Raw genomic sequence first — 14,847 nt, forward strand, 5'->3', positions numbered from 1 at the left:
GTGTCAGAAGTACCCAAATGCAGAGGCAGGGCTGTCCATAGGAATGCGTATGTCCTGGCTCTTGCTTTGAGGAGCTGCTATAGCATGCTGGCCAAAGGGAAAAGATGCTGCCTGGGTGGCGAGTAGTGCTGCTTTTTCCTTTGGTACTTATGCACTAATGAGTTCACATTAATCATCTTTGCCGTCCAAAATCGATTACTTGCGTTTGATGTATAGAATTTCGTGTGTTTATTACGCTAGTCCCCACTGCTTTGTGTGCATTACTGTTTCCTGCTTATTGAGTGTCCATAGCAACAGGTACATGCTTTTCCAAGGCTTTCACTCTGGAGTAGTGTTCATCCTGAAAGTACATTATTAGAAATTAAAAACCAGGTATTCATCTGGCTTATTGTAAACTTGAAATTTTGCCATGTGAGATATGATTTTTATGTGTATATATATGTTTGTGTGTATACACATACAAAAAAAAATAATATCTTTTGTGGCGATTTTTTTTCAGAAGAGTTGCAAAATTGATAGGAAACATGAACTTAAGGACTAGCTTTTAGGGAAAAATTGGAAATTGGTAAAATAGTTACAGCAACCCCTGAGAAGTAATCAGAAATAGGAATGCTGTCTTGCCTTTCCTCAGGACTTGCGTTTATCCTTCTGAAAGCATTTGTTTTGGTTTTGTTAAGTAGTGACTGAAAAACTGTTTTGACATACCTATGTGGAAGGAACAAAGAAATTACTGGTTTTTAGGTGTTGTTGTTACTTTGTCTGTCTTAAGAGTCTACTCTTGAGTAGAGTAACAACACATAGCCTCAGTAGCTTTTGTCTTTACGTGTTAGGAGCACAGGGTTAAAAAATCACTTGTTTGCATACGTATGCATACAATCTTGGCATGACTCCACTGAACTAAATGCCTTTTCTGTGCACGTTACAACTGGTGTTAATTGTGTAAAGTCTGTTCAAAGGAAAAAAAATAATTTCTGTTTCTCATTAAGCAAAACTGGAAATAGCTTTCAGGATGTAATACTTCCAAAGTTAGCTCACAGCAGTGTGTGAAAGGTTCTTCCTCAGGTATGAAGATGAATTCTAAAGTAAGCACTTCTTCACACAGCCAGCAAGCAGTCCACCTCCACAGCAAACCTCAAACAGACAGAAGCTGTCATGAATAAACGGTTGTCATCATCTGCAGCACTTTTAAACGCTTCTGATCGAAGTAAGTGTTTGTGTGTCCGCTGGTAGCAGGTGTCCTGCTTAACTGTTATTTGGGGAGGAGACAGGAGGTGCAATGATACTCCTCTTCCTCCCTTGCTGTATAACTCACTTCATATTTTGATCTCAAATGCATTTCATGCAATCTGTTAATCCAGCTTGACTGTTCAGGGCTTTGACCCAGTTGATGTGATCTCTGTTAGAGGAGAAGAGTAACGGTAAAAATTGCTGGTTTCTTATTTTTTATTTCTGTAATTGTTTTACTAAAGTCAAATCTTGGTGAATGATTGATTCACAAATCATTTCACATCATCTTTACGGGTTTGCATGCCTTAAATCACATCCTAAAATTTCAGCAAAATAGAAATAGTACAAAAATAGAGTTTGCCTTGTTCTGTTAGACAGCTTCAGTCATTTGCCTGCGGGAAGGAAAAAATCAGCTTGGTTTTGACATCTTTCTGTTGTGCCAGTCCTGTACTCTATAGACACACACTTTCTTTTTAATATTAGAATTCTGCTTTAACCAAATAGAGAAAGATGCATGAAAAACCCTGACACCTGTGGGGAGTTTTTTGGGTGGGAGGAGATTATTTTATTTTGACCTGGAGTTCTAGCATGATTGTAGCCATAGCATGCAGCTCTGACACCGTTTCCTAGCCCAATAAATTAGTGTAATCTTGATACCAATACTCAAATTATGCATTTCTTAAACTCTTAGTGCATACCACCGCTTGCAAGCATTCTGTATTACTTAACTGTGCAAGTCACTACCAAGGAATAGAAGTGGCCTGGAAGCCAACTATTTCTTTAATTTATTCTTATAAGGATTTCTTAGAGTGTTTGAAATCTATCAATTTCTGTGGCTTCCAGTCTTGTTTTGAATTGCAGCTTTGGGGTGGATGAAGCTCCTGACTGCAGCGTGTCATGTTTAAAATGTGCACCGCACAACTAGTCTTTAACGAGGATGCAGAGAATGAGATAGATCTCTGGTTTTCCCACTCCCTGGTAAACCTGTACATGTGAGTCTCCTCTCTGCCTCCTCTTCTCTGCCCCATCCCGACTCATTCTGTAAATCATGGCAATCTGCCTTCTTCAAATAAAAAAAAAAAAAAAAAAAAAAAAAAATTATGAACCGCGAGGAATTGTCCTAATCTGCTTCTTAAGAAAAATAAAAATTATTTTCATGAGCATATATCAGCTTGTTTTAGCCTGACACTTCCTTGTGGGGAATCTTCCTAGTGTTTCATAGCAGCCTGCCTGCATCCCAAGTGTTTTGGTTTGTTTTGTTTTTTTTTTTTCCAAAATGATGAAAAGCATTAATAAGCTAAGAGCTGTTTAATACAAAAACAAGTTCAACTAGGTCTGCAGTGGTCTGTAAATCTGCAGCCTTGGATCAAATGAGCTGTGCTAGAAGAATCCCTAACCTGGACACAGCTAACAGTGATTTGGTTGGTTCATGTTGGAAGGTGATGCAGCAGAAAAACTTGTACTCATACCCTGTATGCCTGGCAGGGGAATCAGTGAATATATCTGTACTGGCATAGCTGCAGGGGCTCTGAGTCAGTGGAGACTGCTTGTGATTTAAAATGATATTTATATATAACGTGTCTGCAGGGTTCAGCTCTGAGTATGAGTCAGAAACAGGGCTGTAAAGTACAAATTAAGGTGCTAACAAAGGAAGTCACTAATTATCAACTAATTGGAATTGCTTTCAAACTTACTGTCATACCTTGAAATCCTTTGTGAATCCTTGTTTGCTTTGGAGGACAAATTCTTAGGTAGCCTGAAATACAAGAAATCTGGACAGGACTCCAGCTGACCCACGTGGTCAGAATGTGGAGGTCGACTAACTGACTAACACCACAGGAAATTAGGGCGATTCTGTGCTCTTGTTCTGGCACTCAAGAAGAAATGGCTGTTTGGTAAAAGATGGCTAAATTCAGATGACAGAAAATACAGTCACAGAATTAACCAGATTGCTTCTGCCATGTGTATGTGCCTGGGAAGGTGGAGGAGCAGAACGCGGAAATGCGAGGAAGATGCTTATCCCTGGATCAGGGGAGTATTTCATCAGCTGTGTTCTGTGTTAATTCTGAGCTCACTCTTACTCATACAGAATGTGAGCAATCGCCTTTAAAAACTATTTATTTATTTTAAAAGGCATGCAAGGATGCCCTCGGTAGGCCAAACAAGAAGACCGTTGAGACTGGCATCCTACTGCTATGATCAGTAACATATAGGAATATAAGAAATAATGTTTTATATAGAGTAATTCTTCCCTGATCCAGTTTTTCTGCTTCTGAAGGATTCATACTATAAAGTGACTTAATTACTCTTCTGTATCTTAGGGAAGTGGGGCAGGTGTTGGAGGGGACTTCTAGGCTTTTCAACGTAATTAATCCATGCGCTTTCACTTCCAGGTACCACAAAGAGAAGTGCCTCATTAAACAGACTGAATAACAAAGTTCCTCTACATTCTCAGCAGTCAGCACTCAAAGGCTCGCAGGTGGAACAGAAAGGTGCTAGAAACCAGTTTGTTTTGAGAAGTGGGAGGCAGTAAATGCGATATTGGAAGTTGACTTTAAACCATGTCCCAGTTTCATTATAAATGTTTTTACTCAGGCTTTTGCTACTGTGCATGTGGTCTGTGCACTGTGGCATAAATACCATTATGTGCACTGCGGTGCCAGATGTTGGGTAACTGTGTCTATAAACCAGCCTTATCCCTCTGAAAAGTGGAAGGATGGGGGGAGAGTAGACAAATGGTAGCCAAACCATTTAGCTCGTGAGAAAATAGTGCTTCATAATGATACATTGGTGGTTTTAGCTGATTTCTTGGCAAAAGCAAAGCATGGGAATGGCAGTTTAGAAAATCATGCGTATAAATATCTTGTTAAAAATAATCTTCCTTACGCTTGGTCTCTAGGAGGAACAGAAAAGAAGAGGAGCACATCTTTGAATAGAATGAGTAGTAAACCCCAATCCTCTCCAGAACTAGAGAAAGAGAAAAAGGAAGAAAAACCAGGTGGTTGTTTCATAAAGCTGAATATTTCTTTTTAAAGCCAGTCATAGTAAAGTTTGGATAGGCTTACTTTCACTGGTTTCCTTGGTTCTGAAATTTTTTGGACCTTTTAATGGCTTTTTAGTTGTCCAGTGGTAAAGATAAAATTGTAAATGGTAAAGATTAAATTTCTCCCTTTGGACAAAAAAACGAAATCCTGTATAAGAAGGACTTTGACGTTGTTAAATGGCAATGTAAGTAGATAGGAAATTGTCTCTGCTTGAGAGAGAGACTTATTTAAAAGCTGGTGGGTTTAAATGTAAGATAGAGTAAAAATGTCACTGATATGTTCACTTCTTAGTTAAATCTTACCTTTGCTTTTTAAGCTCTCTTTCATTATTCAGTTTAAAATCATCTTCTCTGTTCCTGCTGCTGGCCTAATCTTTTTGCATGCAAATGGAGGAGGAAACCTGTTCTCACTTCAGTCTCTCTTGGTCTGTGTATTCCCCTCTAGGTTACAGATACCTCTTTTCTGGGAACTCTTCCTAAAGCTGAAGACTAGCAACTTTTCTAACATGTTTTTCACTTTGGGTTAACAGTTCTCAAACTTTCATTTTTAGCAGCTATTGCCAACAGGGGAACTGATATTCTGCTTCAGAATCTTTCCTGTATGGGAGGATGATGGATGCTGTCCATGTGAATTTGTATGTGCAAATGATGCCTGACGATAACTGCTTGCTTTGACTTGCAAGTCTTCTGTTCATTATGTCAAAACAGCCTTTCCTGCAATCTAGAGAACATAGCTCTGAAGAGCTGGGTCAAAGACTTTCCATACTTTAACTGACTTCAGCATTCATCTCTGTTGTATGCATGCCAGTCTTTGCACACTGAAATGATTAGTATTAAGCAAGCCGAGGACACGAAGTGCAACACAAGAGAATGCAGTGTTTAACCCTTCTGTGCTTTTAGTTTGGATTTCCCTCTCCATGACTTCTGTATTTTTCTTCCAAAACTGTTATGATTTGCAACAATGCTCACAAACCGCCTTTGCTTTGTACTGCTTGTCTTTTTCATTATATGATTTCATGTTGGATCCTTTTTGGTTTGTTCCCATCATTTAGCTCGTCGCTCCCAGCTCAGTCCTCTGGACAGTAGCGTAATCAGTCGCCTGCTCGCCCCCACACAGGCCTCCTTAGCTAGGAGTAAAAGTGCTGCTACATTATCGGCTGATGGACAAGATCCCTCAGGTAACAGGAGGGCAACAAAGCCTGAAAGTTTTATGCAGTTGCTCTTCAAGCAAGAACTTACATGGTAGTCGCTAACTGTGCTACACTTAAGTATGAATCAGACAGTTAATATATGGTTATGTATAATACTACTTATCCAGTACTTTCTTTGATCAGTAATAACCAATCCATATGCCATGTTGCATGTTTACTTTACAAAACCATAGAGTAATACTGGCTTTTAAACTCCACTGCCAGTTTACTTGCTCTGCACAGAACCAGATGCTGGTGTTTGGGTTTTGTTTGTGTTTTTGTTTTAACTGACAGAGACCTGCATTTGGTTGTACCCTCAAATGAATCTGAGACATATTGGTCAGAGAACAGTGTTAGGAAATTGAAGGGAAAAACCCCAAACAAACATATAGTTTCAAAGGAGGCTGAAAGGAGTAAGTGCAAAGCCTAATTTTTTTCAGGGGGAGAAACTCTTGTAGGAACTTGACAAAGGGGTTATCTTAACGTTAAGTGCAGGGAGCCCTGAGCTGGCTTCACTCAGGCTGATTGTAGAAGTAGAGGCGTACTAGAAGGAGAAGATATTATAGAGAAACCCTGGCTGGCTCAAGCAATTTCATATTGGTCCAGACTGAGCTGATAAGCACACACTGTGGCTCCACTTAATACTAGTGCAGGAATCTCTGCATCGTGGGCAAACCATAGCTGCATCCGACATGTCTTATAGTTGTTATTGGTTATAAGAATGCCCCAGTAAATGCATATCTGGAACCAATGTGGAGTTCTTTCCCCTCTCTCATCTTACAACTTGCGTTCCCAGTTTTGCTTGTTTCCTCTTAAACATGTTCTTCCATCTTTATTTTTTATCTTATGCCACTTAACTTGGTCCTTGTTGGTAATGGTGACATTTCTACACTGCTCCCCTTGTGTCATAATCAGTTTTTACTTTTTTGGTTTGTAGTCAATGGTCATATTTTTGCACACCTATCTACGTGCCACTTTTATTTTACCATGAATATTTCAGTTCATGTCATATGGGGAAATACCATCTTTTCACTGTTACTGACAGCATGTGACTTATTCACTATTGCTGAATTAAAGATAACTCTTACATTTTTATCAGTTTACTTAAAGGTACTTTCTTCATTTCAGAAGAAATATACCTGTGCTTTAGTACAAACTATGCACAAACAGAATGCAGTTCTTCTTGCACAAATGCTGTAAATATAAAAATAAAATGTATTTTCCATAAAGTTACAAAATTAAGTGCTGGCATCTGTCAAAATTTATTCAGACTATAGAAAAATCCAGTATCTAGTTTCAGAAGTAGATGTTTGCATCTATGTATGCTTACCCATCTATGATTTTGTTAGTGAAAAAAGTAATTAGGAGATACAGTTTCTTTCAGTATCTTATGTGTGAAGACATTGACACTTCAGATAGGAAAGGTATTTTAGTTTAACAGTTGACATTTTTCTCTTGATAGGTTTCTTTAACGCCACCTATTTTGATTTGTTGATGTGTATAAGGGCACACATATAGTAATAAAGGGGTCAGAGAGGGAAAGTAGAATAAAATAATGTTGCACAAATACTTATTTCACCAGAAAAGTTTGTAAAGTAATGCTCAGATTGCTAATGTAATGCAGCTTTATAACTACTCTTTGAAAAGAAGGAAGATTTCCTCCTTGAGTATGGGGGAAACATGCTTAAAAATTGAACCTGTCATGAAGAACTTATAAAGAAAGATGCTAAGCCATTAAAACTGAAGTATTTGTGATTAGATGCAGCTTGACTAAAATTAAAGTAACACTGGTGTATTGCAAATTTAGATGTTGGTTGGAAAAGCATTTTATTTTTACCTACTCCAGACTGCTGCTTTTAAAATGGTTTTATTCTTGGTGCTGTTGCTTCCAAAGTACTAATCGTGTGGTGGTGATGGTGGCTGTGTCCGTGACCCATTGCAATGTGCACTGCCTGTGGTGTTTCTCTGTACGGTTTCTAACACACACAATCTTTCTTTCTCTCTTTCTCCCTCTTCTTTTTCTCCTGTTCTTATGCTGTGCACTTGGTTCTCGTTTTGTCTTGTCAAATTCCTAACTTTTATAGAATCTCACCTCTGTCCTCGTTCAGCTTCAGCCAGTTCCATCAGTTCCCCAGTCCCAACTCCTAAAGTGCCCGTGCGCAGTCGTAGCATCGACAGATTGAAGTCCTCTGTATCTTCGTCAAGTTCACCAGATTCAACCCAGGTTTGTTGAAGATCCTCAGGAATTAGGTTTGTATTAATTGGGGGGGTTGGAACAGCTCAGGATGGGATCCTGTTTCAACAGTTTGCTTGCTTATTGAAATGTTCAATAGCATTTGCTTCAAAAACACAGTATTGAAATCAAGTTGGGATTTTATGGTCCTTGATTTCTCTGGTATCTTAAAGGCATGCTGTTTTCTGCTTATGGTTCCCAAAGTTTAATGTAGGTAACATATTGACTGGGTCTATATTTTGGAACATAAAGGAAATATGAAGTACATCTTGTTGAGAAGTTGTATGTTTGTTGTGGTAGCAGCTCCTCTGTCTGTAAAGTATTCTAGAGAGTGAGCAATTTTTTTTTTATGTATCTTCTTAGAAATCAGAAACAGAAAAACCGTCCCCAGGTTCCAGTTTAAGACGCCCTCCCTCGCCATCTGTGTCTGCCCGTAGAAGATCCCCTTCTCCTGCTAATTTGGTGAAGCGTCCTCCATCACCTTCTACAGTTAGGTATGTGTCCAGGTTAAATGCTTCTTTTATTCAGAAGAAAATGAAGGCTGCTTTCTGCCTCAGACAGCTGTGCTGTTAGCATTTGGATGACCTACACTGTGCCATGTTTATACACATAAGGACTTCACTTTTGATCCAATTCCTCTGTTCCACAGTAGGGATGCAGCCCTTACTTGAACCTTTGTCCTTTTGTGCAGACAAAATACACCCTGGTTTTCTGTACAGTCTGTGCACTAAAACCAACAGGGAGCATGCGAGCTTCTGAATAAGTTGATCTGCCTGTATTTTTGTAGGATGTTTCTTGGATTGGAATCACAGGGTTCAGCTTTGATGTGGAGTAAATGGAGGTCTGGGCTAGCAGACCTGTTTTGATGTTAGCCCACAAATAGCGAGTCCAGGTGCCCAGGGTATTTTGGAATCGTGTATTTGAGTTTTATGAGGAAGGGACCGGTAGTTTGTGTGTGGATTTATTTTTAAAAGCGAGGTATGTAATGTAAACTAACCAAAGTAGGCTGCTGTCCTCAGTTGTATGTTTGAGGTTTTCAGTGTCAGCCCTGAAAAATATTCTTTATTTCAACAGACAAAAGACTCGCCCACCTTCGCCTAGCGTGTCAAAACAAAGGCCACCATCTCCTACTCCAGTCCCTAAACCAGCACCCATCCAGCGGCCACCTCTCACGCCAGGTGTTATAAACATTACCAAAAAGAAAACTGAAGCAGAGAGCAAACCAAAGGATAAGAGCACAGAAGGAACAGGACAAGAACAAGGTGCCTCACCAGCCTTGGACAGGGATGCGGTAGCAGCTAGCCCAAAGACCAAAGAAGGTGAGTGTTTCTCAGTGACTTCTCAGGTATTGAAGTTCCTGATGATGGTATTGTGTTTTGAGTGATTTGTCTTTGGGTCAGAAGCAGAATAACTGATGAAACCCTAATGTCATGGTTCATTAAAACTGCCTTGGCTTGAAGGCTTTATTAATGTTAAGCAAACATATATGATTTGTGAAATATTAAAAAGAAGAAAGGCAAGTTCTCGCCTACATTATGATGCTATTGCACCATGTCGTGGTTTTGCAGGGATAAAATTTATAGAATCACTTTTCTGTTACGTCTTGTTTCAGTGTGTGGCCAGCTCTGGTGTGGTGACCAAGGCCATTAGCAGTAAGCCAGGGCAGCTGCCCCGGGCTGGCCCACAGGTGTATTCTGTAACATTAGCATCACAGTCACTATAAATGGGAAAGCTGCTGGGGTTGGGGGAGCTCTTTGCTCTGCTCTCCTCTCCCTCTTCCTCCTCTCCTCTCAATGGTTACTATCTCTAGAGGAACTTGCCACCGCTCTATGAGCTAAGTATAACTTTGTGTCTTTTGTATTAGTATCCATATTGGTTTTCTTATTTTATTAAATCTGTTTAAATTTCAACCCACGAGTCTCCCTCCTTTTCCCAATTCTTTTTCTTGTTTGGGGAGGGAAGATTAGGTGATAGAACAACTGGTTATTGTTTAGCCCTGGTTGTGGGCTAAACGGAGACAGACTAAGAGCTAATTTCTCTGAATATTCAGATGATCAGTTCTTTAGCCACATTCAAACAGTAATATTTCTGGAGAGTGGGAATAACTTATAAAAATCAGAGTTCTTTCAATATATATTGAGAGCAACTGGATGGCAAGGGTGTTTTTTTCCCCTAATATTAATTTATAACCTATATAAATAATAATAAATATATATATAAAATGTATAACATATAATTTATAACATCTCTGAGCATAACACCAGGCAGGACATGAAGAAACATAAACTACAGGACTGTACAAACATCTACTAACCTGGTGGTTGGAGCTCTTTTGGTCTCCATGAAAACTGGAAATTGAATACTAATGAACCTTCAGGGCCAGATAACATGGTGTTTATTTGCACCCTAAAATACTCTATAAAGGCATGAATGTTAATGTTATGAAACAAGAGAAATAAAAAAAATTAGTATTTCCTCTTTATGGTCATGTGCATTCAGTTTTCCTTGAAGGAAGTTAAGTGTATTTCCTAAAGCAGTTGTTTTTTCTGTTTACTTTTAAGTGTTTTTTAGTGTTATAGAATAAACATGTCCTTTTAGAAATATGTTTTTAGGTACTATGGTAATTGGAGAATATCTTTTAACTGTATCATCTGGAATATGGCTGGATCAATGTAGTAGAAATGAGTTATTATTTCAGTGTCAGTGAGATGTTGTGGCTCTGCATCTCTTTAGGACCCCCCTTTGGCTCTTGTAAGCCTTTAGATGTAGGTTATACTCACTGAGTGATGAGCACTGATTGAAAAGATAGTGGGTCAGTTGGCCAAAAAAAATCTCATCTCACAGTGATAATGTCTGTCTTTATTTTAAGTTACTGGTGCTTTTAACAGCAGTTTCTTTTAACCTTTTCAGAATCAAGTAGCAAAACAGTAGCAGGGACCACTACAGCTGAAGAAGCTGCTAAAATCTTGGCAGAGAAACGACGTCTAGCACGGGAGCAAAGAGAGCGTGAAGACCAAGAAAGAATTCAGAGACAGGAAGAGGAAAGGTAACAATTCAGGAGAAGGAAGGGATGCTTTCAGTGGTGGGGTGTGGTTGGAGTGGGCACTTCAGCTGTATATGTTTCCTAAGTATTAATTGAAGATCCTGTAAATCTTAATGCAGTTCCTGAAGCAGAGACAGGCTCTAGCACCGTTTGAGATAGGATGAGTTGCTATGTGTATCATTAACCTACATCTCAGTATATATGTAATGCGTGGTCCCTGTGCAAATCACTGCTGCTTTTTCCTTCCAGTCACCACTGATGCTTTTATTTCAAAACTAGAATGTGCTTTTTACACCACTTGTATTTTGTTTTGTTGTCTTGAAATAGTCAACCTCTCTATTAAACTTTCATTTGATGAACTTAGGCAGTGGTTTGATGGTACAGTAAATCTCACATTAGTGATCCTAAATCTGGATCAGAAGTGCTGCAGCCAAGTAATTCAAAGTGATAAACCAGTGTACATTTGCTTCACTGCATAGAAGTTGTTAAAAATAAATTATTAACTTCGTGCTGACTAACTTTATTCCAGATCAGGGGTCACCTGTCTGTGCTTCTGTGAACATTACGGAGCATTAGATTTTGTCTGTTTTCCCCTCATGGGTATAAAGGTGTCATAAACTTGCACATAGTCTGCTACAGATGTTTTGTCAGAAATATGATGTCATCAGATCTGTTGTGTACATCTGCATGATTTGACAGCGTACACCTCCAGTATATCTGGAATTTGAACTGTAGAAGAAACATCTTTTAGAAAATCCAACTAAACTTATGACAGTGATTGAAAGCTTCATTCATGTCATGGATGCAGGTGATATTTATTAAATAGTTGTCACTTAGTCCATTTCTCAATCAAACATTCCATTATTGGAGCAACCTGCCTTGGCCTTGACTTAATCAGCAAAGAACATTTATGTACTCATAGATAGTTTCTTCCACATTACTCTGCTTTTTCCTTTGACGGATGTGGATGGTGGCATTTGTAAATCCACTCCAGAAAGTATCTTTACACAGTTATTCTGTGATTGGATAACTTAGAACCTTCTTGCTTTCCTAGTCTGTCTCATGTGCATGCACACTTTCAAAGAAATAATATCCAGTTGGTAATCTGAATATCTTGGAAACACTGTATCTTGGAAACAATAGAATCAGAGAAGAAGAAATGGCCAAGAGAGCAACTGAGGAAAAAGCACGACAGGAGGAGGAGCTCCGCAAACAGGAGGAAGAAAAGAGACTGGCTTATGAAGAACAACAAAGACAAGCTGAAGAGGAGAGGATCCGCCGTGAACAAGAAGAGCAGGAAAAACTTGCAGAGCTTCAGCACCAGGTCTGCTTATCTGTAGGCTCCAACTGTGTTCCTCATACATGCTGCTGAAGTGTTTTTGAGAGGGTTGTCTTGGATTTTCTTTCACAGAACGTTTCTGACAAATCTGTCAGGATGTAAAGCAGAGTTCATCCTGTCTGAGATGGATTTGAAAATGTCGTGAAGTCCTTTCCTTGCCCTAGTCTATGTGATTTTTTTTTTTTCAGCATTTGATAAATTCAAGTATGGGGCAGAAGCAGAATTTTTTTTTAGCCGTCTGGGATGCTGTTTTGCATACATAAAATATTTGTACTGAGCCCACTTTACCAGCTTACTGCTATGGATTATAAAGAGGTGGTCTGTCTGGAAAGTCATCTGGCTTGCTCTGATTCCTTTAAAAGAAAGATTGGTAGTGTTTCTGAGTCTGCTTTTCCAGTTGCTAAATAGTCTTCCACACCTAATATCTGTGTACCTTTACAAAGGCATCCTTCTAACTGAAGGGAGGTGTTGTGCAGAAAGTGGACTTTCTTTAAATGAGATTAACTTTGAAAATGAAAGCAGTTTTACAGTGAACTTCGTGTTTGAAGAGCTGTATCTTATGGATAGCATTGACATGTGTCTGAACGTTTCTTTAAAAGCTAGTTTAAGTTTATAAAAATTATTCAATGTTAACTATGCTTCTATCTTCTTTCCAGTCATACTGGAAAAGATTTTCCAGTGTAGAAGGAACAGAAGATGCTCAGCACCAAGTATCTTGGTAGTAATACCTGACTGCCAAAATTTTTAAGTTAACCTTGCCACATTTAGAATTTAATTGCTGTCTTGTTACTTTATAAATTATCCTTCCTCGATAAATCTTCAACCTGAAGTACAGTTTGAACCCTGAGTAGCTCAACAACATCCAGAACATTTGCATCATCACAATATAACCATGCACATCATTTTTCTTTTCGGATCAGTTTCTGAATGTCATAGTAATATATATTTCATGTCAGTAGCTGGGTAATTGGCATTTAGCTCCAATGTGTGGTAATATTAAATAGTGATTGTCTGATGTTCCTGTCTGTGTTGAACCAGAATCTCTGTAATAGCTCTGCTTTTGGCTCGTGGGAACGAGTTGTGCACTGGGTGCTCTCTTCTTTTTGTTTTATTTTCAGAGAGAAGAAGCTGAAGCAAAAGCACAAGAAGAGGCTGAAAAACAGCGGCTGGAAAGAGAGAGAATTATGCAGCAAAATATGCAGGAAAGGCTTGAAAGAAAAAAGGTATGCTGTTTTGAAAGCAGAGAAGTTTCTTGGCCTAAAATAGTGATTGAGGTGTTAAACTGAACAGGCAGACGGTCTCGGATGCGTTTAAATAGTACTGTGTTCTTTAAAAAAAGCCAACTCTGGCTTGTGAGCTTTAAAAATGTTGGAAAAAGTGGTAAATTTATGAAATAGGAAAATATTTTATGATTGATGAAAATTAAAACCAGAATGCTGAAATACAAAGCTCTGTATGTCATTGCAAATATTTTCCCTGTTTTAACAGAGAATTGAAGAAATAATGAAAAGAACACGAAAATCGGATCAAAATGAATCCAAGGTACTTGTTTAGATCTATACAGGGACGGAATAGGCCCTTCCCCGAGAAGGCTTTACCTTGTATCCTGTCTTTGTTATCCTTACACAAACTGGCTTCCACGTGAAGTGCAAAGTTCTGGTGCACCAGAATAATTTTCAGTAGCACATGTTCTTCTGCTTTGCTTGTTCTGACCACAAGTCTTTGATGCATTTTTGTTGGCGGCATATAGAAGCAATGTGATCTGGTGTCATTGCTTGCAGATTGGTTAAAGAAACCGTGGTTAGTAGTGGATTTTTTTTTTAAACTGTATGCATTCTGCTAGGGCTATTTTTCCCCAGAAAACTTAAATTCCTGGCTTCACTTGTTTGCTTAAAGCAAATCTTGGATGCCCCTTGGATTGCTGCAGTATTTTTGTTAATGTAGTGACCTAAGGTTTGTGGTAAATTATGCTTATTATATTGAGGAGTAGTTGTTCTTCTCTGAGCATTCAAAGACCCAAGTCTTCATATAGCTGAAAATCAATAACTATTTCACACACACCTTGGAAAAATGAGGAAGAAAGAACTCAGGAACAGTTCATAGGTGGGAGATGGAAGTGGGTCCCACACATTCCTTTACAGGCTCTGGCTCAGCAGAGCATGTGTTTGGTGGGTGACCTGATTGTCTATTGGCCTCTGGATTGGTGTGGCCTTACTGCTGGGCACAGAGTAGTCCTGCATGGGAGCTGTAGTTGAACCATTTGTGAAACTCTAGATGGTAGTGAGTTATTCTGAATAACACTGGCAATTCAGTTGCAGAATGAAGGGAAGTCTGCCTCTGAAGCTATAGAGGGAGAGGATATTGAAGAGGAGGAAGAGTTGGGTCTTGAGAAGACTGATCAACCAGGTAAGGAAAATTGATGAGTCAGATCTAAGTGGCAGTCAGTGTCTCAGAGATGTTTTCTGATGTGTCACATTGATGATTTTTAAAAATGTCATTCACTTAATAACACTGCGATGGTCTGAGACGCAAGTTCTGGAAGTGCCAGGGAGGCTCTCTGCTTGAACAGAGAGGAGATCATTGCCTGTTCCATACCACAGGAGACAGTCAAAATGGTTAAATGCAAAAATTATTTGAGAGCGAAATGCAGGCAGCGTGCTTTCATTTTAGAAATGTATTTTTAAAGATGGAAAACAAAGGTAATGTTGTTATAGTCAGCTTGTCTATAGAGAAATGAATCTATTGAAGCCAAGTGCCTCGAGTTTTGGCTAG

At 39.0% G+C, this 14,847-nt stretch overlaps 1 protein-coding gene across 1 annotated transcript in view; it reads left to right on the forward strand.

The window, feature by feature from the left end:
- The window catches only part of MAP7D3 (MAP7 domain containing 3), a 42,257-nt gene that overhangs the window by 24,735 nt on the left and 2,675 nt on the right, over positions 1-14,847 (forward strand). The window contains exons 7-18 of the mRNA XM_068411701.1: positions 1,103-1,204; positions 3,621-3,719; positions 4,127-4,225; positions 5,323-5,448; positions 7,545-7,684; positions 8,057-8,187; positions 8,768-9,012; positions 10,604-10,739; positions 11,880-12,060; positions 13,194-13,298; positions 13,564-13,617; positions 14,388-14,481. Of these exons, the coding sequence (XP_068267802.1) occupies positions 1,103-1,204; positions 3,621-3,719; positions 4,127-4,225; positions 5,323-5,448; positions 7,545-7,684; positions 8,057-8,187; positions 8,768-9,012; positions 10,604-10,739; positions 11,880-12,060; positions 13,194-13,298; positions 13,564-13,617; positions 14,388-14,481 (1,512 nt within the window). The remainder of the gene's footprint in view (positions 1-1,102; positions 1,205-3,620; positions 3,720-4,126; positions 4,226-5,322; positions 5,449-7,544; positions 7,685-8,056; positions 8,188-8,767; positions 9,013-10,603; positions 10,740-11,879; positions 12,061-13,193; positions 13,299-13,563; positions 13,618-14,387; positions 14,482-14,847) is intronic.

The sequence above is a fragment of the Nyctibius grandis genome, chromosome 13 (genome assembly GCF_013368605.1).
Source record: "Nyctibius grandis isolate bNycGra1 chromosome 13, bNycGra1.pri, whole genome shotgun sequence".
NCBI lineage: Eukaryota > Metazoa > Chordata > Aves > Nyctibiiformes > Nyctibiidae > Nyctibius > Nyctibius grandis.